Source organism: Elephas maximus, chromosome 15, assembly GCF_024166365.1.
Source record: "Elephas maximus indicus isolate mEleMax1 chromosome 15, mEleMax1 primary haplotype, whole genome shotgun sequence".
Taxonomy (NCBI): domain Eukaryota; kingdom Metazoa; phylum Chordata; class Mammalia; order Proboscidea; family Elephantidae; genus Elephas; species Elephas maximus.
Genome location: NC_064833.1, coordinates 55,673,242 through 55,699,480, shown reverse-complemented (window position 1 = coordinate 55,699,480; position 26,239 = coordinate 55,673,242). Strand labels below are relative to the sequence as shown.

Below are 26,239 nucleotides of genomic sequence, written 5' to 3'. Positions count from 1 at the left end.
TCAAGAAAATCTGTTAATAATTGATAAAGAATCCTACGTGAGATAAAGTCATAGGTAGGCACTTTTTTAAAATGTGGATTAAGAGCCTCAGTGGTCACAAGCTAGGTATGGTTTTAAAAAGTAAATAGCCCTACTGTCTGACATCTACTGAAACGAAAGGCTAGCAATCTGCTTTTACATCAAAGTCATCATTTTTTGGCAGATGGTCCTCAACTTTTTAGCTAGCATAGATTCTATCTATACAAGTGAATTTATTCAGTTTCCCTAGAAATATTTCTTTTTCCCGTTTTATTTTAGAAGAAGGTCCACCAGAAAGGGACAAGATTTAATAGTAAAGATTCTGTGAAACATTAATCAGTTGTTTTTACATCTGAGATAAATCTTTGCCAGACTCACCTTAAGATTTTTCAAACATAGAATTATTTTAGCCAAGCCATTTGCTGTGGCATTCTGGAGGTGGCCTGGATCGCCTTTTCTTCAGAACACTGTAGCACATTCCAATTTCTGGAGAAAATCCTGGCCACGTTCAAGGATATGCTCTCATCCTACCTCCATGGGGAAGGAAGGCACCTTTCCTCAGCATGTGTCAGGCGTAGGTAGTCAGCCTAGCTCCAGGTTTTTGCCAGCTAATGGTTGTATCATGAGCTGGCGCTCCAGACAGCCTGCCCTCCAGGTACTTGTCAGGAGGACAGTCCAGGGTTCATTCACTGTTACCCAGTATAAACAAAAATCGCTGCTCAGAAACAATATTTTTGGAATATTACTTAAAAGACAAGTAATGCCAGACACTTGTGGAGCTCTGTATCTCAACTCTATTCTTTTGAGCCCCTGAAACTGTTTTTACCAAATTACTCGTTGGCCTACATTGAGGGACATTAGGAACAAGAACCTGTTGAAACGTCTCACTGTGAGGACTGTAAGCATGTTTCTTCTTTACAGGGAGGTGTCGCAAGAAATTTGCTTTTGAGTCTAGACTCAGCAGTCAATGTGCTTCTCCCCCAAACAACTTAATTATTAATTTTTTAATTGAAAATTAATTTATTTTAATTTTATGGGCAATTTGAAGCATGTACCTGCTTTTCTTCTTTAGACGGATGGCTGGAAAACTCAAATTTTAAGTTTATCCTTAGCAAATTTTTACCCACAATTCATAATTTTTAATATTTTTATTAATAATTATTATGTAACAACTTTACCTCTTAACTCCTTTCTATCCCTTTTACAGTTGTTTTTATCTATTTATGTAGTTTACCTTGGAGCTCTGGTGGCTCAGTGGTTGAGCATTTGACTGATAACCAAAATGTCGGCAGTTCAGATCCACCAGTCGCTCCTTGGAAACCCTATAGGGCAGTTCTACTCTGTCCTGTAGGGTCCCTATGGGTCAGAATGAACTCTACAGCAACACGTTTTTTTTTTTTTTTTTTGGTAGTATACCTTAAAACTTTCTGGAACAGGGAAATAAATGAATAAATATTTGGTACTTTTAATTAATTATTTCTCTGAGGCAAATAAAAATTTTCCCTTTTCCTGAATTGATATACCAGGAAATATAATGCAACTATATATTTTTTTTATATATGGTGTTTTGTTCTGTGGTACATAGGGTGACTATGGGTTGGAACTGACTCCACGGTACCTAACAACAATGACAAATAAAGCAACTTTTGAATTTTCAATTACGTAGGATAATGGTCCAAACGAATCCACTAACTAATGCTGAAAGCACCAATTCCTTAAAGATTGAAAGTGAAGATCCCAAAAAAACAATGGTTCAGGAAGCCAGATCTAGGAGAAGATACCTAGTGTTACCTCCAGAGCTGCCAACCATGGGTGGTAATTCCCATGTTTGGTCTCAAGATTTAAATTCATATTAATTCATGCTTTAGGGTTTAGAACTCTTTTCTGTGAATTTAATTCTTGGTTAAAGTGACTTTTTAAAAGTGAAGCTTCTCTGACAGACTGAAAAAATATCTTAAGTACAATAATTATTCACCATATTACATTGAAAAATGTCTTCCTATGTTAGCCAGAAGAGTTTATGTTTACACACTTAAAAAGGTATTCACCTTCACATATTTATATGTGGCTAAATAGGTAATGGTATGATATACAATGGTCTGAAAAAATGAATAAATACAATTCATGTATGTGTTATTTCTGATTCTCAGATTATGCCACTCAGACTCCTCAAAATATAGCCATCAATCTTCTCTATACATCTTGGAAAGTAAGTCTTTCTGAGAAACATTTTTAAAATATGGAGAGCAAATATTATAGTGAACTACCAGTTAAATGTCCAGAGGCTGGGAGAAAGAGTAAGAAATAAAATAGTAAGATAAGAGAATTCAGCAACATAATAACACAAGACAAAACCTAAATTGATATTAGACAGTCATGAAAGAGAAGGTTAGTATTGTTGTTCAGGAAAATTTTTTATTGTTTTTTTAATTAGGAAAAAATAGAAGTGATTTCATAAAAGTAATAAGAGAAGAAATTGTTTAAAGACATTTGAAATTTAATGTGTTTCTTATAAAATGATCTGGGTGTTCTGTTAACTCTATTGCTATCAACCCTGGTTAAGCAAAGAAAATATTCAAATATTTACAAATTGGCTTGCAATACCGAATTTCACCAGAGGATGGCAGAATAGGGTCAAAAGATATGAAAAGATGCTTTACATTTTCTCTCAGAAGTTCACAACAATGCTAAATGATGTTGTCTAATTTGTTGAACTGCCAGAACCTTTTTATTAGAAAATAAAATTTAGAAAGATGATATGGTTGACCGGTTGGTGGGTCAGTTGATTGGTTTGTTAGTCTGTTTTGTTTGGGGTAGGGTTGTCTCCCACCCTGGGAGATAAAATATGATCTCTGAGTTCTTTGTCACATCAAATCAATTTACCAAGAAATTAAGTCCATGAAAGAACTATGAACGTCTCAGAGAAACGGTTCAAAATAAACTGAGATGATTTGGAAGAATTTTACAAAAAAGGAGGGAGAAGGGGACTTTTACCTAATCAAAACCTGCATTCAAAAACCTTGAAAAGTGTGGGAACAGCTAGTGAGTGTTCAAGGATTACTCAGCAGGAAAGAGAAGAGTTGTTGTTTGGGGGTTTTTCTCTAATAAAAAGTTCCAGGGTGCTCCTTGCTAGGCGTTTTGCACCTTCCCTGCCATCACTCTCCCCCTCCATCGTATTCACACAACTTCTACAAAAGCCCAAGTGGTTTAGAAGCTCTTCAAAGGGAACTTTAGCTGCTAAACTAGAGAAACCGTGGGAACAGGGAATAGGCACTTTTCATTTTAAACACTAACAGAATGCCTTCTATGTGTCAGCTACCAGGTTCTGGGATTTCAAGGATAAATAAGATCTAGTCTCTGCCCTTGAGAAGTCAAAAATGTAGGCATCAAGAGCAAGCTGTCCATCTCTCACTTCTTGCACCCCTTGGGTTCTCTTGCTAATGGTTTCCCACTGATGTGTAAACAAGCACTCTGACCCCAAAGAACTACTGGCTCAGTGTCAAGCTCCTCTCTGGAAGCTCTGATTCATTGTCTCTCTTCTACATGGGTTCTTGACCCTTTCTTGTCTGGATCACTTCCCTGGGTTTCTTCTGGTCCCTTCCACCCCAGACCAAAACCAAAACAAAAAACAGTTGCTGAGTCAATTCCAGCTCATGGTGACTCCTGTGTGTCAGGATAGAACTGCGCTCCACAGGGTTTTCAAAGGCTAATTTTTCAGAAGTAGATCACCAGGCCTTTTTTCCAAGGCAGCTCTGGGTAGACTCCAACCTGCAAACTTTTGGCTGGTTAGCAGCCAAGCTGGTTAACCATTTGCACCACCCAGGGACTCCTCTGCCTCATCCAGCCTCCCTGAATTTTAAACTATTTGCCTTTGTTGATCTCTGAGGTTTGACTCATCTCCCTAGCCTGGCCCCAGCTCTCCTGGGCCTCTCCCTGTTGCGCGTTCAATATCCTCTGTTGACCCAGCAATAACCTAGTCCCGTTTTTAGACTGGAAGATGCCTGCAGGGAGCTTCTTAAGCCTGGCATTGATAGAAAAGCACCTCAAGATAACCTACGCAGGCAAGGGATGTGCAAGTCTATGCAATGTTCCATAGAAATGACACTGTAACTTCAACTAATATTGTATCTCACTATTTGTTTGTGGCTGTATAGACAAAACCGAAGGTATCAGAATCTGTCTTCTGCATTCTTATCTCATGGAAGTGATCCAACATAGAGGTTAAAGGACAAATTCTGAGTTCCTAATTCCAGTTCTGATATTTACCTGCTGTGTGACCTTGGGTAAGTTGCTTCACATCTCTGAGCCTCAGTTTCTCACCTGTAAAACCAAACAAAGAATAATACCTACCTCATAGGTTAGTTGTGAGCAGTAAATGAGATAATATATGTTAAAGTACTTGGTATAGTGGTTGGCACAGAAATTATAGGATAAAATAACATGCTATATGTTAAAGCTATTTTCTAATCTTTTAAGAAATATGAAAGTATTAGCATTCTACATTTTTTATTACTTTTTTTAACTCTGAAAATTTCAATTGACAAATATGTGAAGTATCTGTTATGGAGAGAAAGCCTTCTCCTAGAGCCAGCACCCTGAATTCAGACTTGTAGCCTTCTAAACTGTGAAGAAATAAATTTCTCTTTGTTAAATCCATAGACTTGTGGTATTTCTGTTATAGCAGCACTAGGTAACTAAGGTAAAATTTGGTACCAAGAAGTGAGAGTGCTGCTCTAACAAATACCAAAAATGTGGAAGTGGTTTTGAAATTGCATAATGGGTAGAGGCTGGAAGAGTTTTAAGGCGCCTTTAATAGTAAAATAGTAAAAGCCTAGATTGCCTTGAAGAGACCGTTAGTAGAATTATGAACCACAAAGGCACTTCTTATGAGGGCTCAGAAGGAAGTGAGAACAGCTATAAAGTCTTTATTGTCTTAGAGAATACATATGGCGCCAGCGGCAGGGCGTTGCTAGAAATGTGGACTTTAAACATGCTTCTGGTGAGGCTTTGGAAGGAAATGAAATAATGAACGTGTGATTGGCCAATGGAGGAAGGGTGAAGCTTTCTATGCAGTGGCAAAGAACTTGTCTGAATTATGTTCGAATGTTTGGTGGAAAGCAGACCTTGCAAGTGTTGAGCTTGAATATTTGGCTGAAGAGATTTCTAAGCAAGATCTTAAAGGGGCCGCATGGTTTCTTCTTGTTATTTATAGTAAAATGTGAAAATATGAGAGGAAAGAGATAGCCTTAAAAATGAACTGCAAAATGAAAACAGTACTTAAAGGTTTGGAAAATTCTGTTGCACAAACTAAGCACATGTGTCCTAGAATGTTCACCAAAGATATGGCTACACAATCTTTTGCTAAAGATATTAAGCCTGTGACTGATGCATCTGACCAAAAACCACAGCAGAAAACTCATCAGTTTAGAATGAAGGAGATGGAGATGGAGATAGAGCAAAAGGAAAGACCGTGCTCTGATTCTTGAAATTCTATAGGCAGGAAACAGGCCAAAGGAGCTATGCTGGTTTTTCTCAAGGAAAAGAAAAGAACCATCCCTGGAGCAACTTGGAGATCAGCAGAACTGTGGGAAGGAGCACAGGGAGCAGAGTTGCCTTGGTTTCAAATGGTAAGGCCAAAGTCTCTGGGGTCTCAAAGGGTAGACTCACGGCCTTGTGGGTTTCAAAGAGTCAGCTTTTCATTAACTCAGCTCTGGAGTGTGGGGCTGCCGTTCAGCTTGGCCAAGAGAATGGGAACACTGCCCAAAGCTGGGGGACAGGGCTACCATGCCCAAGGGGCAGAAGAATGGGGTTGTCATTCAGATAAACTCAGAGAATAGGGCAGCCCAAAACTGAGGGAGCAGAATTGTCATTCCAGTGTGCCTAGAAGGCAGAGCTGAAGCCCAAAGCTGAGGGGCCTCCACCCAGAATCCAGAGAGCCTGTCCAACACCCAGAGTCTGGAGGGCAGGACCCGGGCCCAGATGGTTCCAAAGAACATAGGATTATTTTCAAGCCTTGAGAGCTAAGTAAATTGTTCTGCTGGATTTTGGACTTGCTCGGTGCCCATTATCCCTTCTTTCCCTCCAATTTCTCCCACTCGTAATGGAAATGTCTACCTTGTGCCTGTTCCACCACTGTACTCTGGAAACAGATAACTTGTATTCTAGATTTCACAGGTTCACAGATGAAGAGGAGTTTTGCCCTAGGATGGAATAGGCCTAAAGTCTTAACCATATTGGATTTGGATGATTCAGAAGATGAGACTTCGGACTTCAAGTTGATTTAAGACTTTTGATGTGATGGGGTGAATATGTTTTGCCTGTGGGAAGCACATGAATTTGGGGGTGGCCAAAGGGTGGAATGTTATGGATTCAACTGCGTCCCTCAAAAATGTGTTATAGATCCTAACCTCTATGCCTGTGGTTATAATCCCATTTGGGAATGGGTTTTCTTTGTTACGTTAATAAGACAGGATTAATATAGGGTTATTTCTTAAATCAATCTCTTTTGAGATATAAAAGGGATCAAACAAGCAAGGGAAAGAAAAGCATATGGGGGAAGAGATATGCCAAGCCACATGATGACTGCCCAGGAGCAGAAGTTCAGAAGAGACAAGAACCTTCCTCCAAAGCCCACAGAGAGAGGGAGCTTTCCCCTACAGCCAGCACCCTGAAATCAGATTTTAGCCTCCTAAACTGTAAGGAAATCAATTTCTGTTTGTTAAAGCCATCCACTTGTAGTATTTCTGTTACAGAAGCTCTAGGTAACTAAAGGAGCCCTGGTGGTGCAGTGGTTAAGAGCTACGGTGAGCTATGGCTACTAAACAAAACGTCAGCAGTTTGAATCTACCAGCCATTCCTTGGAAACCCTATGGGGCAATTCTACTCTGTCCTGTAGGGTCTCTATGAGACAGAATCTACTTGACGGCAGTGGGTTTGGTTTTTAGATAACTAAAACAATGTACAATTATAAAGAGCCAGTTTCTACATCTGGTTGGTCAACCTCCAATTCCTCTAGGGCTAGTAATTCAAGCTTCTTTTTCAATTTTTCCCTTCTTCCACTTGCATTTTGCATTGGATTTTCTTCTTACTGTAGATGTAGGGCAAAGACATGATTAAAATGGAAATGGGCATAAAATGAAAACAAACCTTTTCCCTCTCACCCCAAGTTTCCTATTCTTTCCCCGAGATAGTTACTATCTTTATCAAATTTCTTATTTATCTTCATAGAAAGGTTCTGAGCATATTTTTTCACACAAATAAGGTTGTACTATAATACTCCTATACACCTCACTTTTTCATTTAACACAATAACATATTACATTACATAACACATAGAGCTACTTTGTCAGTTTTAATGGCTGCATAATAACCCTTTGCATAGGTGTAGCTTCCACACTTTAAGGAGTTCCCCTACTGAAGATCATTTACTTGTGATTCCTTGTGATTTCATTTCCTTGTGATTTATAGAAATAACAATGTTTTATACGCTTTGCATGTACATTTTGTCATGCTTCAAGTACATGTGTAGGACAATTTTCTAGAAATGCAAGTATTAGGTAAAAAGTGTATGTATTTTGAATTTGAATAGATTGTTGTTGGTAGGTGCCGCTGAGTCAGTTCCGACTCATCGTGACCCTGTGTACAACAGAACGAAACACTGCCCAGTCCTGTGCCATCCTCACAATCTCACAATAGTTGTTATGCTTCAGCCCATCGTTGCAGAGATTGAATAGATAGTTGTTCAACTGCTCTCCCGCTCCCCAGGAGTTTACACCAGATCACCCTCCACGTAACAGTGTATGAGAGTATCTGTTTTCCTGCGACCTCTAACATATGTATTATGCACATGTTAAATTTCATCAATCGGATAAGTAAAAAGTACTATCACTTTTTTATTTTAATTTTTATTTTGTAAATTATGAGTGAAACTGAGCATTTCTTCATGTATTTTTTAGCCATCTTTTTCTTACGAACTATCTGTCAGACTCTTTGCTCATTGTATCATTTTTTAATGAACATTTAAGTGTTCTTCCTATATTTAAGATAATTAGCTCGGTGTCTGTTATATGTGATGCAGCATTATAATTAAAGAGAAAATATTTGTCACTAATTACACATTCATACCTATATATCATTTATGTACTTGTTCTACATATGTAACTTAAAAGAGAAAAATATAATTCAAAAATTTAAGACAGATTTTATAGTTGTAGTAAAAGTCATTCTAATGTTTCATTATTTTATTTAATAAATTAAGGAATATCTACTAGTGAACTATTTATTTACCATATTTATCCATTCATACAGAGAGACCCACAGATATAGTTCATAAAATTTCAGTCTTTATATCATTTTACAAAAATTTGTTGTGCTGGGTATTAGGCTATGTGTGCCTTGCTTAGACATCTGGGTTTTGGGGCTTACCTTTAACAAGCTACTTATAGTTCTTCCATGGTGGATATTTGGAGCCTTCAAAGTATGTGATTAAACAACACTAAACCAGAGCTTACAAAAAAAGTTGGCAGTAGACGAGCAAAGCAAGATGATCGCAAACTCTTTTGTAAACTCTGGCGGGTGATGATGCTAACACTACACCAAAAAGGATATTGTCTGATTCTTCCAAATCCCCATTTTCCAATGTTTAATTAGACCAGAAGCTTCTAATGGATACAGACTATATTTAAGCTTCTTTACATGCCCCGTCATTAACAATCTTCCATAAATATTTGCAGGCTAAATATGAAATTAACAGACACTTTTAACTATTTTGAGTGTTACCAAGCACCATATATTAACACCATACATTCTAACTTAAATACAAATCTGTAATCTCAGGGTAAATACATTTATTCCCCATAGGTACCTATTCCTGCTAGGTCTCTGATTAATCGTTCCTTCACATACACATTCCTTTTTCCTATAATCTCATAATTTATGTAATCCATTCATCTACAATTTCCAGTTAAATAAATGCCTGTAGTATTTATTTAGTATTACTCTTTTGCCGCAGCATATTTTGGGGAAACAGATACAGACACACAAAAACATATAGATCAAAAATGGTAAAAGAAAAAGTCTACATTATCCAACAATAACCACATATTTCCATATCCTTGGAGCTTTAAGGTGCTTTAACACTGACAAAATGGGCCTCTGTTGACCTAATGCTGTTAATGGTGTTAATGAATCTGACTTAAAATTGAATAAACTGGTCTTAAAGTTTACCTGCTCACAGAAGTGCGGATACCGGTGATTCTTCTACTCCTAAATTTCTCTTGCTCCACATAGGCCTTGACTGGTGAGAACAACGTGACTTAGAAGATTGTGCAGATCCAGGACTCTGGGAGTGGGGAGACGCCCTCCACCTGAGGTTCCGGGAAATAGCCCTCTGAAGATTCTTCATGGAAGTCCCCTCCACCGTGGTGAGCACCCAAGGGTGATCCAGTGCCTGGCCAGCTGACATGCGATGGCTAGCGTCCAACATCAGTAGTTTGTCTATAAAGTCCTTCGCCAAGTGGGAAACATTTGGCCAAGGCTGAGAAGAAATATATTACAAATTTTTAAAGGCGCATACTGTATACACAGAAAGGGAGAGGGAGAGGCAAGGGATCATATTCTTAATTATATGGATAAACGCATAACAAATCCAAAACACTTTTTCAAATCAGTGATTTGAATAACATACCACAAAATATATACAGTTAACAACTCAAAGAATGTAATCCATGTCACTGAATTTACAGGTAGAAATGGCTGAATTGGTGTATGTTTTGCTGTGTATATTCTCAACAACAAAATTAAATATATATATATACGTACAGTTGCTGTTGTTAGCCGTCGACTAGTCAATTCCTGCTCATAGCGACCCCCTGTGTACAGTAAAACTGCTCCGTAGGGTTTTCAAGTCTGTGAACTTTCGAAAGCAGATGGCCAGGCTGGTCTTCTGGGGAGCCTGTGGGTGGGTTCCAACTGGCAACCTAGTAGGGGAGCACTTAACCGTCTGTGCTGTTCAGGGACTCCGGAGATGGGCTACACTGCTTTTTAAACTAAGAGCGATGCTTATTCTGCCTGACGAAAGCCACTGAAGTATATTTGAACAGGGAAGTGACAGGATTGGGTTTGCATTTTTAAACATATAGTGACTCTAAAACTCCACTTTTGCGCGTGCGCGCGCACACACACACACAGACACATCTCTTTAGCAAATAAAAACAAAATAGGAACACAGAAATTCTCTGTTCAGGGAGTGAGAATTCCTTTCCAGAAGTCTGTCAGGCGTGCTGCGCCATTAGCAATTCCATTTCCTACATCACATTTACCTGGGCTGGACAGGGCAAAGCAGCTGTCATTGGTCAACCACACAAACCTCTGGTTGGTGTCTGCCACATTCTGGACATTTCATAGAGTCCCTGTGACTTTAAGAATGAGCTAGGGTAGAAGGTGGAATGGATGTCGAATTTATCTGCTTTTGTTTCCTGTAAGCTTCCTCTGGACTTGGGACACCTACATCTCCTGGGAAAAGAAGGGGAAGGAAGGAGGCTTCAGGGAGGGACCCTCCTGCAGTCCATTTTCTCTGGACACACAGGGCCCTCTGTGTTCCCAGTCAGCTGACTGCAAGAGGGATTCACATGTAGCAGAGACATGACACAGCAGAGTGTGAGCAGCTAGCTACTTGATGTTTTAGGGATTTGTTCTGGCAGGATTTACAGTGTTTCCACACGCTTTAAGTACACTAGCAGCAATTCATTGATGGTTTTGTATGGATGGGGACTGTTGTTTTCTATTCAAACTTGTTTTCTGCGTGACCGATAAACACAGAGCATATACTTGGAAAAAAATACATAGTTTTGTATCCTTCATCATCTACAAAGGAGAAACACCAAGAAAATTGCCCATGCATTTGCTGTATTTCAAACATAATTTCTGGTTGATGTGGTTTTTTTCAAAAATGTATTTCCCAGGAGAGATAAGGGACTCCTTATGACCTACTGTCTTTGCCTTGCTGTAAGGAAAAATCAGACTCCGTATGCAGATACCACACTTTTCAATCTTTTAGCACTCTGCTATTTACCTAAGGTTTGAATCAAAAGAAACCAGTAAAGGAACTGCTTTTTTTCCTTTCAGTTTATTTATGTAAATGAGATGTGAAAAATATTTACCCCACCCTTTAAACTATGTACAGAAACCACACCCAGAGGTTACCTATCAGCTAAATAACACTTGCTACATAAAATAAACAATACCACCCATGAGGACTGTGCTCCTTTAAAAAATCATCTGTAGGAGACCAAATGGTCAACATTTACCCTAAAACAAAGATGAGAAGGTAAAGGTGGGGAGAGAGGCAAAGAAACTAGATTAATAGAAACAGAACAACCAGAACAGAAATAATGAACATGTTGACACATTATGAATAGTGTAACCAACGTCACTGAACAGTATGTATAGAAATTGTTAAATGGGAACATAATTTGCTGTAAAAACTTTCACCAAAACCACTACATATTATAATCAAAAAAGAAAGTTTATTGCAAAAATGAAAGTCATAAAAAAAGAACATTTTTTGCTAAATATCCAAACATGGGGGGAAATGTAACTTCTACAAGTCTAGACACAGCAGGTCTGTGGCTGACATGGTAGCATGCCCTGACTCTGGCTAGATATCTACTTGGCCCTGGATCAAGACACACTTATCTGGGCCCAAGAGTATTTAAATGACGGTTAAATTAGATGTCTCCAATAGAACATTATAAGACAAGCAATTGAATCTTTCTGGAAAGAATATTAAATACGTGCGTTGAGGTTTATGGAGAGCTCATTAAGGTGACTACAAATGACTCTACCTTTAAAAAGCAGCTGCAGAAAATAAGGTAACTGGTGTCCTGGAAAAAAAATTCTTTAGCCAAAGCTCATTATTCAAACACAGCCTATAAATTACAGAATTCCTGAGCCATCAAGAACTAGAGAGTATCTTGGAGTGAATTTCATCTTGCTTATGAAATAACGGTAGTCTTCACACTGTGTCACCAGATAGGGGACAGTGGCTCCCAAGCACAGTATCTAAGACCATTAATTAGGGTACAGGAAGAAAATGTTAGACATCTATTTTAATTTTATCTCCCTATCCTAAAAAATTTTTTTTTACCCTAAAAACATTTTTATGTTTTATAATGTGTAAAATGGGCTAATCTATTATGTAGATGAATATACTTTATATATGAATAAATACTGAGTGTGCATACTCAAATTTTTGACTAATAGTGGTATGTAACCCAAAACATTTGGGGGTACCATGCTTTCAGTCACATTCCCACTCTAGACTGTCCCCTGATGACATCATTCAGTCCTCTCAGCAACTTTCACGTCCACTTTATCTCCAATGAAGCTTTCCTTATCATTTCTCCTCCTAGGCTCAGTCATCCTCACACCCTTGCCGCACAACGTTCTCCTTTGTTTGGCTTTGTTCCACAGTCTTGAGGAGACACTCACCGAAGCAACCCGTTACTCATCTGGACGTGGAAACAGCATGAGACTGAGGTCAGTGCATCTGGAGTCCCTGGGTGGTGCAAATGGCTAACATGCTTGGCTGCTAACCAAAATGCTGAGGGTTCAAGTTCACTCAGAGGCACCTTGGAAGAAATGCCTGGCAATCTACTTCCCCCAAAAATCACCCATTGAAAACCCTACAGAGCACAGTTTTACTCTGACACACATGGCAAGTCGACTCAATGGCAACTGGTTGGTTTTCGGATCTAGACTCGAGAACCACATACAACCTCACTTTTCTTGTCAGCAAAATGGAAATCATCATATCTCTTTCATCAGATTGTTATTAAGATGAAATCAAATCAAGTGTGTGGAAAATGGTTTTCAAAGTTAAGTGGATGGTTACTGTTGCTGTTGCTATGAACTCTTCCCAATTTAACTCCTTCCTTGGTTCTTTTGTGGACGTATTCACTCACTATATTTAGGGTACTGGAAAGAGGAAAATCATCCAGAACTTCTTAAACTAACTGCGCTTAGTATGATCATGATAAATATCGTCACCAGCGAGTGGATTCCGACACCTAGTAACCCTATAGGACAGAGTAGAACTGCCCCATAGGGTTTCCAAGGAGCACCTGGTGGATTCGAACTGCCAGCCTTTTTGGTTAGCAACCAAGCTCTTAACCACCGTGCCACCAGGACTCCATGATAAATACGTGCCTCCCGGCCCCTGTAAAAATCTTCTGTGTTAAGAGGTAATGAACCATGCAAAAAGTAAGATAGTGCTTTCTTTTGTTCTAAGATCAATTAATTTAGTTACAAGTAAACTGAGTATTTGTGAATAATTTGGGCCTTTTCTTTCTCTTTTTTTTTTCCCTTTTTCTTTTCTTCCTTCCTTTCCTCATCCGGTTCTTTGCCTATATTATCTGTGCTCTTCAACAGACACTGGGGAAAACTGTACAAAACAACAACAAAAAGCTATAAAACTAAAATTTAATACTAGCAATTACACTACTTACTAGTTTTAGAGGAATACAAGAAATTTGGAGGGCTCGTGTCTTATACTCTATAGTTGTCTTAACCCTTCCTCTCCCCTTCAAACAGAGAATTAAGAAATGTTGCTTTCCAATTTCTTGATGAACAATTTTGTCTTAACTGTGGCCCCAGTCCAAGCTCTTTAAAAGTGTCTGGCTTCCTTACCACTACACATCAGTTGAGCCTGACACAGTGAGGGCCCTGCTGGGTTATTCCCCAGGACAGCCCCCATGTTCCTCTCAGCTTATTGCTCCCTGGCCCATGTCCCCAACTTCGCATTCCCTTCCTCTGTATTCCAGCACCATCTGTTCCTGCCCTCTTCCTCCTGTCAACAACGTCCTACTTCCTTCTCCAATTTTCTGCACTCAGCTTCGACATTAAATTCTCTGCCTAGAGTTCTCTTTATCTAGGATCACCTGCGGCGTTCTGTGCTATAGTCCCCTTTACTCTCGTCCCTACCCTCAGCCCTAGGAGTCTTCATGGAGCTAATTGGTACCCCATTCCTGTCCAATGGACAACAGAGACATCCATTCAAGTTCACATTTTTGTTCTCTTCTGATGAACCTTGATTAACAGAATAAATGTAGTAGCTTGTGCAAAAGATTTAAAAAATGCAAAAACTGACAAAGTACTATTTCATATTTCTTGATTACTTTGCAGAAATGTTCATGATCTGTGGAGAAAAGCCCACAGAGAGTTATTATTAAAAATCACTATTAAAAAGCCGGACACTACATACACAGACACACGCACACCCCTCCCACCACAGACACAGTCTCTAACATTCCAGATGCAAAGCCTTAAATTTTAAGCATTATAATTGCTAAATACACAGTTTATTGAAGTATAGCTCTTAACCACTGTACCACCAGGGCTCCAATAAAGGGTAAAAGGGGTAATAAAATGGAAGGCCCCCTGTTGGCAAAGGGCAACATTTATTGCCCCTGTTCGGGCTATTCTAGATTTATTGGCACCAGAGAATAGCCCTTCCTCCTTTACCCCACTAAGGCAGAGTTCTGGGTTTCTTCAGAAGGCAATCATCACTCTCTAAAGCATACAGTTTATGTCCATTTGTAGCTATTATGTTCATTAGCAGCTATGGAGACGGTGAGGGGGCAATTATAATACAGCACACCTGTGCATCCAGTAGACCCAAACTCAAATTCTTAAGTCCAGACTTGAGACTAGCAGACTCCCCAAGACTACTGCCCTGAGATACTCTATAAACCTGGAACTGAAAATACTCCCTGGGGTTACCTTTTAGCTAAGTAATAGATTGGCTCATAAAATAAAGAATATTACCCGTAAGTACTGTGCACCTTTAAAAAAAACATCTATATGAGACCAAATGATCAACAATTACTCTAAAGCAAAGATGAAAGGGTAAGGGGATAGGGAAACCAGATTACTGTAAAGGTAACATCCGGAATGGAATGAATGAGAATGTTAACATATTGTGAAAAATGTAACCAATGGCCCTGAACAATCTGTGTAGTAATTGTTAAATGAGAACCTAATGTGCTGTGTCAACTTTCACCAAAAACACAATAAAATATTATTTAAAAAAATTATTGAGCACTACATTTTTAGTGAGCGTAAGCATTTAGAAACTAGACCATAGGCATGGAAACCAAATTACAGGAATTATAACTTGGCAAGCCTAATTGGACTATTCATTACTGAAATTCTTATCACCATAGGGAAAGAAAATAAAAGGGAATTAACGCACAGTGTCTTCTGATCTCCCCCCTTTTCTTAACCTGAATAGAGAAGGAATATCGTACAGATGGGATAAGAGGAATGAGTGGAAATAAGGAGACAGAAAGAAATTGGGGTCATTGCTGGAGGAATAGAGCATAATCACATCAGATTTGTTACTTCTGCGGAAGTGTAGCAATAAACTTTTCTCCTAACAGTATGGAATCATAGATAGAATATGTCATTCTTCTAAGCAAATGGTCACCATTTTCTGTCATACTCATGTGGTGTTTTTTGAAAATGTGCTTTTAATATCAGTGTTTATCCCAGTGAATATGTTTGTAAGACTTACTGTACTTTCAATTTATTTCACACCCACAAAAAAAGTCTACTGTGACATAGGGCAATATAATTAAACCAAAAAAACCAAACCCACTGCCGTCGAGTTGATTCTGACTCATAGTGACCCTAGAGGACAGAGCAGAACTGCCCCATAGAGTTTCCAAGGAGCTCCTGGTGGAGTCGAACTGCCGACCTTTGGTTAGCAGCCGTAGCACTTAACCACTACGCCACCAGGGTTAGACAGGAATGTACAATTCCAAATTGCTTGGCAAGAATATTTGTAGCAAGCAGCCATCTAAGATGCATCAATCAGTCTCAAACCCACCTGGATCAGAGAAGAATGAAGAACACCAAGGACACAAGGAGATTACGAGCCTAAGAGACAGAAAGGGCCACATGAACCAGGGACTACATCAGCCGGAGACCAGAAGAACTAGATGGTGCCCGGCTACAACCAATGACTGCCCTGACAGGGAACACAACAGAGAACCCCTGAGGGAGCAGGAGAGCAGTGGGATGCAGACCCCAAATTCTCATAAGACCAGGCTTAATGGTCTGACTCAGACTAGAAGGACCCCAGTGGTCATGGCCCCCAGGCCTTCTGTTGGCCCAGGACAGGAACCATTCCCGAAGCCAACTCTTCAGACATGGATTGGACTGGACAATGGGTTGGAGAGGGATGCTGGTGAGGAGTGAGCTTCCTGGATCAGGTGGACACTTGAGACTAAGTTGGCTTCTCCTGCCTGGAGGGGAGATTAGAGGGTGGCGGGGGTTAGAAGCTGGCGAAATGGACACGAAACATGAGTGGAGGTAGACAGCGGGCTGTCTCATTAGGGGGAGGTAATTGGGAGTGTGTAGCAAGGTGTATATGGGTTTTTGTGTGAGAGACTGACTTGATTTGTAAACTTTCATTTAAACCACAATAAAAAATTGTAAAAAAAAAAAAAAAGAATACTTGTAATTTATCAGAGTGCCAACACCAAACCTTTCTCACTCTTCCACTTAAAAGATTGAAAAGAGTACACTTGATAAATGAAGTTTCTGCTGTAAAGGTAAATTCCATAAAACCACTAATTTACCACTTAAGCAAACTCAAGCTTTCAGTCTCACTATTTCTCACATACTGAATATCCGTTTAATCAACACACATGGGATGAGCGCGTATAAGGAAACTAGCTAAATCCAAGGAACAGGAATACAAAGAGGTCTTATTGCCACACCTCTGCCTTAGAAACACCACGTGAATTAACCCAAAAGGGAAAATCACTTACACTTTGTCAGCCACAAAATCTTGTCCATTCTTATCAGAAATGTCTTTTAACTTTGCTCCCACCATCACTGAGTAGAGTTTAATTTTTGAGCACTTACCCACCCAATGGCTCTACGGAAGAAAGACCTGGCAATCTGGTCCCATAAAGATTACGGCTTAGAAAACCTGTGGGGCAGCTCTACCATGTCACATGGAGTTGCTATGAGTCAGAACCAACTCCACAGCACCTGACAGCAATATATGGGGTTATTTAGGCGCTTTACATCTATCAGCCCATTTGATTTCCACGACAACCCTGTTAAGTAGGCATTTTCATTATTACTTATTTACAAACTTAGATGTAGAGAAATCCAAAATCCAAAATGTGTCCAATGTTGCACAGTTAGTAAATAGCACAGCTGGGAGAGGAATCCAACCAGTCCTGCTCCAGACTGAGCAACACTACAGGTTTACCAAGCACTCATAAGCAGGCATGCACGTGCACACATACATGCACTCTTAAATCCTTACTTTTTACTAGTCAATTTATTCTTTCTTATGTGCTTTTACATATATTATTTGTCTATTGGAATGTTCTAATCTCCTCTCTTCTAAAAACCCCTACCCCTCCTCCAAGACACAACACAAATGCCTCCTTTGTGGAACCTGACCCTACTTTCCTAAGCAGTGATAGGCCTTCTCCCCTTTCGCCCCCAGGCATTGAGACTTTATTCCAGCTTGTATTAAAGCTCTTACATTTGAAAAGATACATAACAATACTCAGTCCCTCAGACAAAACTGCTAGGTGGCCAAGTGCAGGGATACTGTGTAGTTTTCAGGTGGGTCTTCTCAGAGCTGAGAATAATCCCTAGCACAAGGAAGGCCTGACCAGCAGAAAGGAAGAGGGCGACACAAGGATGCCTTCAAAGAGTCTCCAGGCGATTTAAGGTTGAGTCTTGATTGTTCCCAGTGTGAACTTTGCCACAATGGCACTGGTAATCAAGCAAATCAATGAAGGCTCCCTTGCACACTGGGGAGGAGTCTTTGCTCTCATTGTCCCTTTTCCACCACCTGCTGTGCCTTCCTGCCCTTTTAAAAGTATTTTTTTCCCCAATAAAGAAATAAAGAAAAAGGTTGATAGATTTCATTATGTTGTTGTTAGTTGATTTCAACTCACAGTGACCTCATGTAACAGAATAGAACTGCCCCATAGAGTTTCCAGGGAGTGGCTGGTGGATTCCAACTGCCTACCTTCCCGGTTAGCAGCTGAGTTCTTAACCACTGTGCCACCAGGGCTCCAAAATATCCACTAGTGAGCTTTAATAAGTCATAATATTTTTGACATATTTACATTAGTCCTCTCTTCTTATAAAAATAAAATATTGCACAGAGTTGAAGCCCCCCCAACAACAAAAAAGAAGTCATTTTTGGACTTGTCCAAAGATGACTCCAATGAACCACACCCCTAGTATTCACTTCTTTGTGTAGTCCCCTCCCACACTGAGTCTGGGGTGACCTAGGAATCACAGTAACATTAGAACTAGAACTAGAACTAGAACTAGAACTAGAACTAGAACTAGAACTAGAACTAGAACTAGAACTAGAACTAGAACTAGAACTAGAACTAGAACTAGAACTAGAACTAGAAGCGATGCTGAGCCATTACCAAGCCCAGCATTGAGTAGAATTGGAAACTTCCACTTTCTCCCTCTTAGAACACTCAATTTTAGAAGGCTTAACGAGTCATATGAGAAGTCTGGCGTCCCTGCTGGAAAAACACATGGAAGACCTCATGGAAAGAAAAAGGCCCTACACAAGAAGGAAAGACCTGGTAGTCCTAGGGTCCTAGCTGAACTTAGCTTTCCAGCCATTCCTGACAATATGTCAGACACATGAGTGAGACAGAACCTCCACAGTGTTGTATTCTTTACCTGGCTTCGTCACCTACAGTGTCATATTACAAAATCATTTCCTTTGCTGGGCTCCTCCCCCCACCCCCACTCAGCTTTGCATTTGAATCTTGCTTTTGTTTGGAAGTTATATATAAACCCCATTGTACCTGCCTAGTATAATTAAGAATGTTGCTGACTGTAACTTGTATGAACTCCCTGCCTGCAAACCCCTTTAAAAGTAACTTACTTGCCCACCCTTGGCTAGCAGTCTTGGCAGCAGTAGCTCTGACTGACTGCATTTCCTCGTGCAATGAAATAAAGGTTGTTCTCCCACCTCAGTGTCTCGTTTATTGGCCAATACAGAGACATGCTGAGTTAGAACCTGGGATTTCCACCCAGTAACACGAGTGAGTCATCTTGGATATTCCAGCTTAGTCAAGCCCCTAGGTGACTGCAGTCCCAGCCAACATTATATGGAGCAGAAGAGCTGTCCAGCTGAGCCCCATCAACCCCCAAAACCATTAGCAATAATAAAATAGTTGTTGTTTTAACCCACTAGGTTTTGGCGTGGTTTGCTGTGCAGCAATATATAATCAAAACAGAAATATGTATTCTTTGTAAATAAGGAAACGAAAACAGAAATACAAAGATATTCAGAACTTAAAGAAGAAAACTAAAATGATTCATAATCCCAAAACCAGTAGATAAGCCCATTTACATTTTTTTTTTGTATCATCCAAGTCTTTTTTCTACGCATTCTTTTTCCCACGTTTGTGATCATGAATGTATTGCTTTTTTTCCCACTTGGCAGCATAATATCAATATTTTCTGATGTTCTTAAATTTTTAAAACATGCATAATTTAGGAATTGTGAAGTGTCGTGTCATAATAAGATATAAAGTATAATTAAGTTGAGAATTGAGTTTTTTTTTAAATCTTAATTTGATAGACCAAAAAAAAAAAGTTGTTTTCATTTGCATTTCTTTGGTCTTTAATGAATAGTTTCCACTTATCAATTTTTATGCATTTTTAAAATATATAAATGTACAATAAGGTATTAAAGCTCTGTCAGAGCATAGAAAACTTTTTTTTCAATTTGCTATTTAGCTTTTTAATTTCGTTTGTGATGTTATTGGGCACATAGATACTACATTTTAAGTAGGTATGATCAAGTCTTTTTTCTTTACTAGAAAAAAATAACTCTTAAAATCAGAAGTAAAATAAATTTGATCACTTTCTTAAGATAAAATGAATTTCCCACTTTGTTGGTAATCCCTCTAACAAGCACTGACAACTTCCCTTACATCCCCCAAAGCAACAAAAGTTAGCACATCCGTAACACTGGGAGTCTCAAGTTCAAAGAATGGATGAATATTTTCACCCAAGCTGTGACAGTGAACATTTCACTGAGGAAAAATCACATTACAAAAAAGGTTTGGGTCAACCAGATTTAAGGCAGAAAATCTCTCACTACACACCCAAGCATCATGCTGAGCTTCTGAGTACACACTTGTCTATTGGGCCGGCTCAGGCACATGAAGTCATGTGCTAGTCACAGACAAGTCACTAATCTAGGTACTCCCTACCTACAGACTAGTAGTCCTCAACAGGAGCGATTTTATCTCCAGGGGACATCTAACCATGCCTGGAGATATTTTGGGTTGTCACAACTGAAAGGGCAGGGGTTGCTACTGGTATCTAGCAGGCAGAGGCCAGGATGCCACTAAACATCCTACAATGCACAGGACAGCCTCCCACAATAAGACTCATCCATTCCAAAATGCCTATTGTGCCAAAGTTGAGAAACTCTACCCTAGGCCCACACAATAGCAACAAAATTGCCTCTTACCTCTCCTGTATAATTATATTTGCCTCTCAGAATCTTCCTGTAAAGCCTGGTGTGGCTTTCATCATCAAAAGGCAGGAATCCACTAAGTAACACATACGTGATTACACCAAGAGCCCACATGTCCACTGCGCTGGTGTAAGGTTTCCTTAGCAAAATCTCGGGGGCTATGTACTCTGGCGTCCCACAGAGCGTCCTCATTGTCCAGTCACCGCTTTTGTTCCCAGAGTTTGCCAATCCAAAATCTGTGATTAAAATTTTTGACTCTGCACCTGGATGATAGTACAAGAGATTTTCAGGCTTTAGGTCCCTATGAGTTATTCGCAAAGTGTGCAAATACCTAATTCCATCAGCCACCATCCGGAGGATCCTGACGGCGTCTTGCTCTGTAAAAGATCTCTGAGCAAGGAGCCGATCAAACAGCTCCCCTCCCGTTGCCAGCTCCATCACCATGTAAACGCAATCCTGAGCCTCAAAGACCTCCATGAGCTGGACAATGTAGCAATGGCTAACCCGCCTCAGGACGTTTAGCTCTGATTCACACGCTTCTCTGCCTTCTCTCATTCTGGTTTCCATCACTTTTATTGCAAAAGGCTTCTTGGTGGCTTTCTGCTCCACCCTGACAACCTTGCTGAAACTGCCTTTCCCAATAAGAGCCTTGATGTCATATCTGCTGGGAAGAAAAATCAAACTTGTTATCCTCCTGAAATGAAGAGTCTCAAAATTATCTAAGTCCATGCTTTTCTGTCCTTTTATCCTTCCTACCCTGGTTCCCTCACTTATTATTATTACTGCCTCACTTATTGCTTAGTTGTGTTTAGCAGTTTTGAAAGAGACCCCAAATCTTTTTTTTGAAATGGAGGCAAGTGATAGAAAGCTAATTAGTTGGTAGATAGTCTTAATAACAATAAAAAAAAAAAAGCTGGTATTTATTAGACATTTATTATGTGCCAGGCATTTTACATACATAAAAAATTGTATCCTTACAAAAACCCTGATGTAATAGCCAGTTGCCGTTGCGTTGACTCCAACTCATGGGGACCCCACGTGTGTCAGAGTAGAACTGCGCTCTATAGGGTTTTCAATTTTTTTTTTTCTGGGAATAAGATCACCAGGCCTTGGAAGAAAGTAACCAGAAATTTAACGTGAGATGTGTGTCAATAATGTGTAATGTTGATGCATTAATGCTGACAAAAAGACGAGGAAGTCAGCTGGGATTTCCAAGACTAGGGATTTCAAACTTGAGTTATCCATATAAATTTCTACGTAAATTTAGGAATACTACCACATTTTACCTTCTAACTTTATTTAAGAAATGTGGGGAAGGTGCTAGACTTAGAATCATGGTTTTGGAATTGGAAAGAATATTAAGAGAATGATCTAGTTTAACCCTTCATTTTACAGGTAAAGAAATTTGAGGCTCAGGTTAGCTAATTGGTTATTTAAATTGTAACGTCAGGTTTAGAATCCAGATCTTCTTATTTGCATCATAATTTGGTATTCTTCCCACTTTGTTAAAAATTCTCCCAAGTAAGGTTGCCAGAAGCAGCCCTGGTAGCTCAATGGTTAAGCATTTAGCTGCTAATAGAAAGGTTGGTGGTTAACACCCACCAGCCACTCTCTGAGAGAAAAGACCTGTCGATCTGTTCACATAAAGATTACAGCCTAGGGGACCCTCTGGGGCAGTTCTACTCTGTCCTATAGGGTCACTATGTGTCAGAACTGACTTGGCAATACACATAACAACAAGGTTGCCAGAGCATGGAAGAAAAATATAAAGTACCCAGAAAGGAGAAAGTAACTCTTTAAGTCACATAAACAAATACTCAATACTGAAGATTCAAAAGTAAATATCAATCTGTGCCTTAAATAGACTTTCTTTCTTTTTTTTGCTAGCTTATTCTTTCTGTAATTTTTATCGCTGCCTACTTTTTGGTTCCCTGTATTCATGTTCTCACTGAATAAAAATGACATTCAGCTGTACCAGCTTCCAGGAAACAGCTTTGTTTTATACAGTGGCATTGAATTTTCTGGCCAATTACCTTATCAAAACAGATAATAATTTAGTAATCTTAAATAGATTCTTTCCCCTCTTCCCTTTCCAGCTCTGCTTTTTTATTCACATGCACCCCCACTGTGATTTTGAAGATAATCACAGGCATTTCAAATTCTATGGCCCTGCAGACCAACCAAGTTTTGCATTACCTCTAATGTGGATGAAAGCACTTTGCAAATACTAATTTATCGCTAATGCCCTCAAACTGCAAGGCAAACTCATTTGCTCACAGAATAAATCATCAGCTATCAGAGAAATTACCGTTTCTGAGGAACTATAATCTTCTGCTCAAATAAATGAAGTTTTATTCAATACTGTTGGGGCTTTCATATAATAAATATTTGACAAAATGCTAGTCATTTGGCATGGTAAAAACAGTGGACTTTAAGCCAAAATTTAAAGTAGTAGAAATAAATAGCCTCAGATTGAATAATTAATGTCAAATAACAAATTCCTGAAGCTACAGCCTTGCTCATGAACTCCTGACGACCGTGAAACATGGCCATCTTTATGATTTGAGTGGCTGTATCTAGCGCAGTGCCTGGCGCAAAGGAAACAGCAATAAATGCTTGTTGAATGAATCATTCACTGAATTCATATTATTCCCTAATCATCACATATATTGTGAAAACATTAAGCAAGGACTGAATTAAGCAGGGGAAAACCAATTCTTCCCATTTCTTCCATTTTCACATTCCTCCTCCCACAGAGCAGATTCCAAGTCAGTTTTATAGGCAAACAACTGGGTGGTGCAGTTAAGCACTAAACTACAAGCTGAAAGATTAGCAGTTTAAATCCACCCCGAGGCAATTCGGAAGAAAGGCCCGGTGGTCTGCTTCTGAAAGGCCATAGCTGTAAAGACCCTATGAACTCAGTTCTACTCTGCACACGTGAAGCTGCATGAGTCACAATTGCCTTGAAGACAACTAGTTTTTTGTTTGTTTGTTTTTAGGGGGGTCTTTAATTTTCCATCATCCCAGAAGAAATATAAATAAGAATATTAATTTCACCTCATCAGCAGCTACTAACTGGCAATTTTTTAAATATGGACCAAAAATGAAACATAGAATATAATAATTTGTTTGACAGAATGCATTACAATAAACTCCCAAGAAGAAAGTGAGTATAGTCAGATTAAAATTCTATCATCTCTTTTCTATGAGAGTTATAGGTGGAATCACAAAGGACAGAGAGGAAAGACAACTTTCTAGTTCTGCCACTAACTTAGACTTAACCTCCTGCAGCTCAATTCATGATTAAAGAAGAACATTGAAGAAAAAAAATCTCTGAAGCCAAGATCCTTTGCTTCTATCATCTATTTACACTTTAAGGCCCTGGGACTACTCTGGAAGTGGAGGTTACCCAGATGGACTAGAAGAGCCTTTTCTCCCTGGATACTGATGACCAGAGGTAATGTTTAACCAAGTCAGTCCTGATGAGACCCCAAATCCGCTCTGATTCAAACTGAGTTGCATCAGTTAGTTTTGTTCCTCTCTAAGCCTAGCAGCTACTGGACAGATCTTGAAGCAATTACTGCACTAAAACTTTCCAAAGAGGCCAGTCTGTACAGACTCGGGGCAGAGCGCTGGGATTAAGCAAGCTAACAATGCCAGAACTAGAAGTGTCCCTGAGAAGCCAGCTGAGATAGCCACTGCTGTGTCACACCAAATACTGGAGAGAGGAAGGGGAGTCTGTGAATTCCTCCATTAACACGTCCAATATGGCGCAGTCGGATGCAATTATTTCTCAGGCCAACCAAACTGCTATCCCTGCTCCTTTCCTACATAGGAGTCAGCTAGGTCCTACTTGTATTTCATGAAGACAATAAATAAGCATTGTACTAAGTTTTTTTTTTTAAGGTCCAAATGAGGACTTGGGTATGAACTGTGCAACATAATTTACATGTATTATTTTAATTATCCTCACAACAGCTCTATGAGGTCAATACAATTATTCCTTTTTTACAGAGGTAGAAACTGAGATGGAGAAAGGCTAAAGAATGTTGCCAATGACAAGATGAAAGAGCTAGGAGCGGATCTCAAGTCTGGTGGACCTACAGGTCTGTTTCTATTGCGCTCCCATCTCTTTTTCGTGCATTTAGTAGAGTATCCCTCAGGAACCTAGTCTAGCTGGCCCCAACTCTAGCATACCCTGTAGACCCGGAGGATGGGGGTGGGAAACCTTCCTCCTTCCCCAACCAACCCTGTGGGCAGAAATTCCCTTCCTTTCCTTGCTCCTCCTCCTCCTCAGTATCTAAATTTCCTCATCCTCTGCCCTCCCTGCTGAGAGGCTACCTTTTTCGACCTAGCCCCAGGCCAGCCTCTAGGCCGGCGGTTCACCAGGCGCTTTACCTCGCGAGGACCCGGGGGTCGAACCTGGCTCGGAAGCGGACCACCTGCATCCTCCGAGCTGCCTCGGCCACCTCGGCGGATCCTGGCCCCGCGCCGCTGCCTTGGCCTTGACCCTCCTGCTTGACCCGGGCCAGCGCGGGCGGCTCCGGGATCACTTTTCTGCTGGTGCCGCAACCCATCCCGGCTACACGCGCCCCGCGGCGCTCCTGAGAAGGGCCTGCGGTTGGGGAAACAGGGGCTCCGGGTGCGGCGGTCCATTTATCCCCAGAACAACGAGAAGGGGCGGGACAGAGCGACACACCCCTTAGGGCAGGCTCTGGAAAAAGGCCCCACTGTGGGGCCTTCTAGGAAAATAACCCTCCAAACCCCCCGCAGACCGTCAGGACGCCTTCATCATCACTGGCCACTTAGAGACATGTATAGTTTGACGCGGTAAAAGCAAAATGGACTATAAGGCAGGCCGGCAGGAGTCTTGCGCTTAATTTTCTAGGCCTCAGTTTCCTCGTCTCTAAAACGAATAAGTTAACATATAAAATCAGCCCAGTCTATGAAAGACCTCTTCACAGGGTTTCTATGTCTCCGTGGCTGAGCACATATCCAGACGACATGAACATTATATTATTTAAAAACTTATGTATTTAAAGGATGAGGTACAACTTGTCTTGTTGCATTAATTAAGCAGCCCACACGGATCTGTGTCTGGCACTCCACCAGCCCTCTTAACAACTCTAACAGACGTGACCCTCCCCCTCTGGTAGTCCATCTAAGGTAGAAAAACTTGGCAGCAAAGACAGATGTCCAGAACCCCAGGCAAAACACTAGGCAAACAGAAGAATGAGATGTGTAAGGAAACCATTGTATATAATACATGTTGTTAGCTGCCCTGGAGTGGATTCCGACCGGTGGTAACACCAGGTGTTCAGGAAAGAACTGATATGTAGGGTTTGAAAAGAACTGTTACATAGGGTTTGAAAAACCTCATCCATAGGGTTTGCAATGCTGAGGTCTTTCAGAAGCAGATCACCAGGCCTAGATTCTGAGGCACCTCTGAGTGGGTTTGAACCACCAATCTTTTGGCCAGTAGTCCAGCACTTAACCACTTGCACCACCCAGGGACTCCTATATGTAAATATAAATACTCCTGTGTTAACATGAGCCACACTACATATTTTTTATAATTTTATATATTTCATTCTTGTGTTCACATATGAGTGTGTGTTTTGGTATGTGTGCATGTAATTATGATGTGTACCAAAAACCGAAACC

The 26,239-nt window shown here is 40.1% G+C and overlaps 1 protein-coding gene across 1 annotated transcript; it reads right to left on the bottom strand.

The window, feature by feature from the left end:
- Positions 1 to 9,247: 9,247 nt before the first annotated feature.
- On the bottom strand, positions 9,248 to 25,186 carry PSKH2 (protein serine kinase H2). Its single transcript, XM_049854080.1, has 3 exons — positions 24,974 to 25,186; positions 20,570 to 21,236; positions 9,248 to 9,553 (listed from the first exon to the last, which is right to left on the bottom strand). The coding sequence occupies exons 1-3, from the start codon at positions 25,150 to 25,152 to the stop codon at positions 9,248 to 9,250; spliced, it is 1,152 nt and encodes a 383-aa protein (XP_049710037.1). The 5' UTR covers positions 25,153 to 25,186.
- Between the last annotated feature and the right edge of the window lie 1,053 nt (positions 25,187 to 26,239).

What these genes read in the sequence shown, in the direction of transcription:
- PSKH2 (XM_049854080.1), bottom strand. Translation starts at nt 25,152, where the DNA reads ATGGGTTGCGGCACCAGCAGAAAAGTGATCCCGGAGCCGCCCGCGCTG. An exon ending in GACCCCCGGGTCCTCGCGAG is followed by an intron (nt 21,237 to 24,973) that starts GTAAAGCGCCTG and finishes TCTTCCCAGCAG; the next exon opens with ATATGACATCAAGGCTCTTA. An exon ending in AATATAATTATACAGGAGAG is followed by an intron (nt 9,554 to 20,569) that starts GTAAGAGGCAAT and finishes ATTTCTTCTCAG; the next exon opens with CCTTGGCCAAATGTTTCCCA.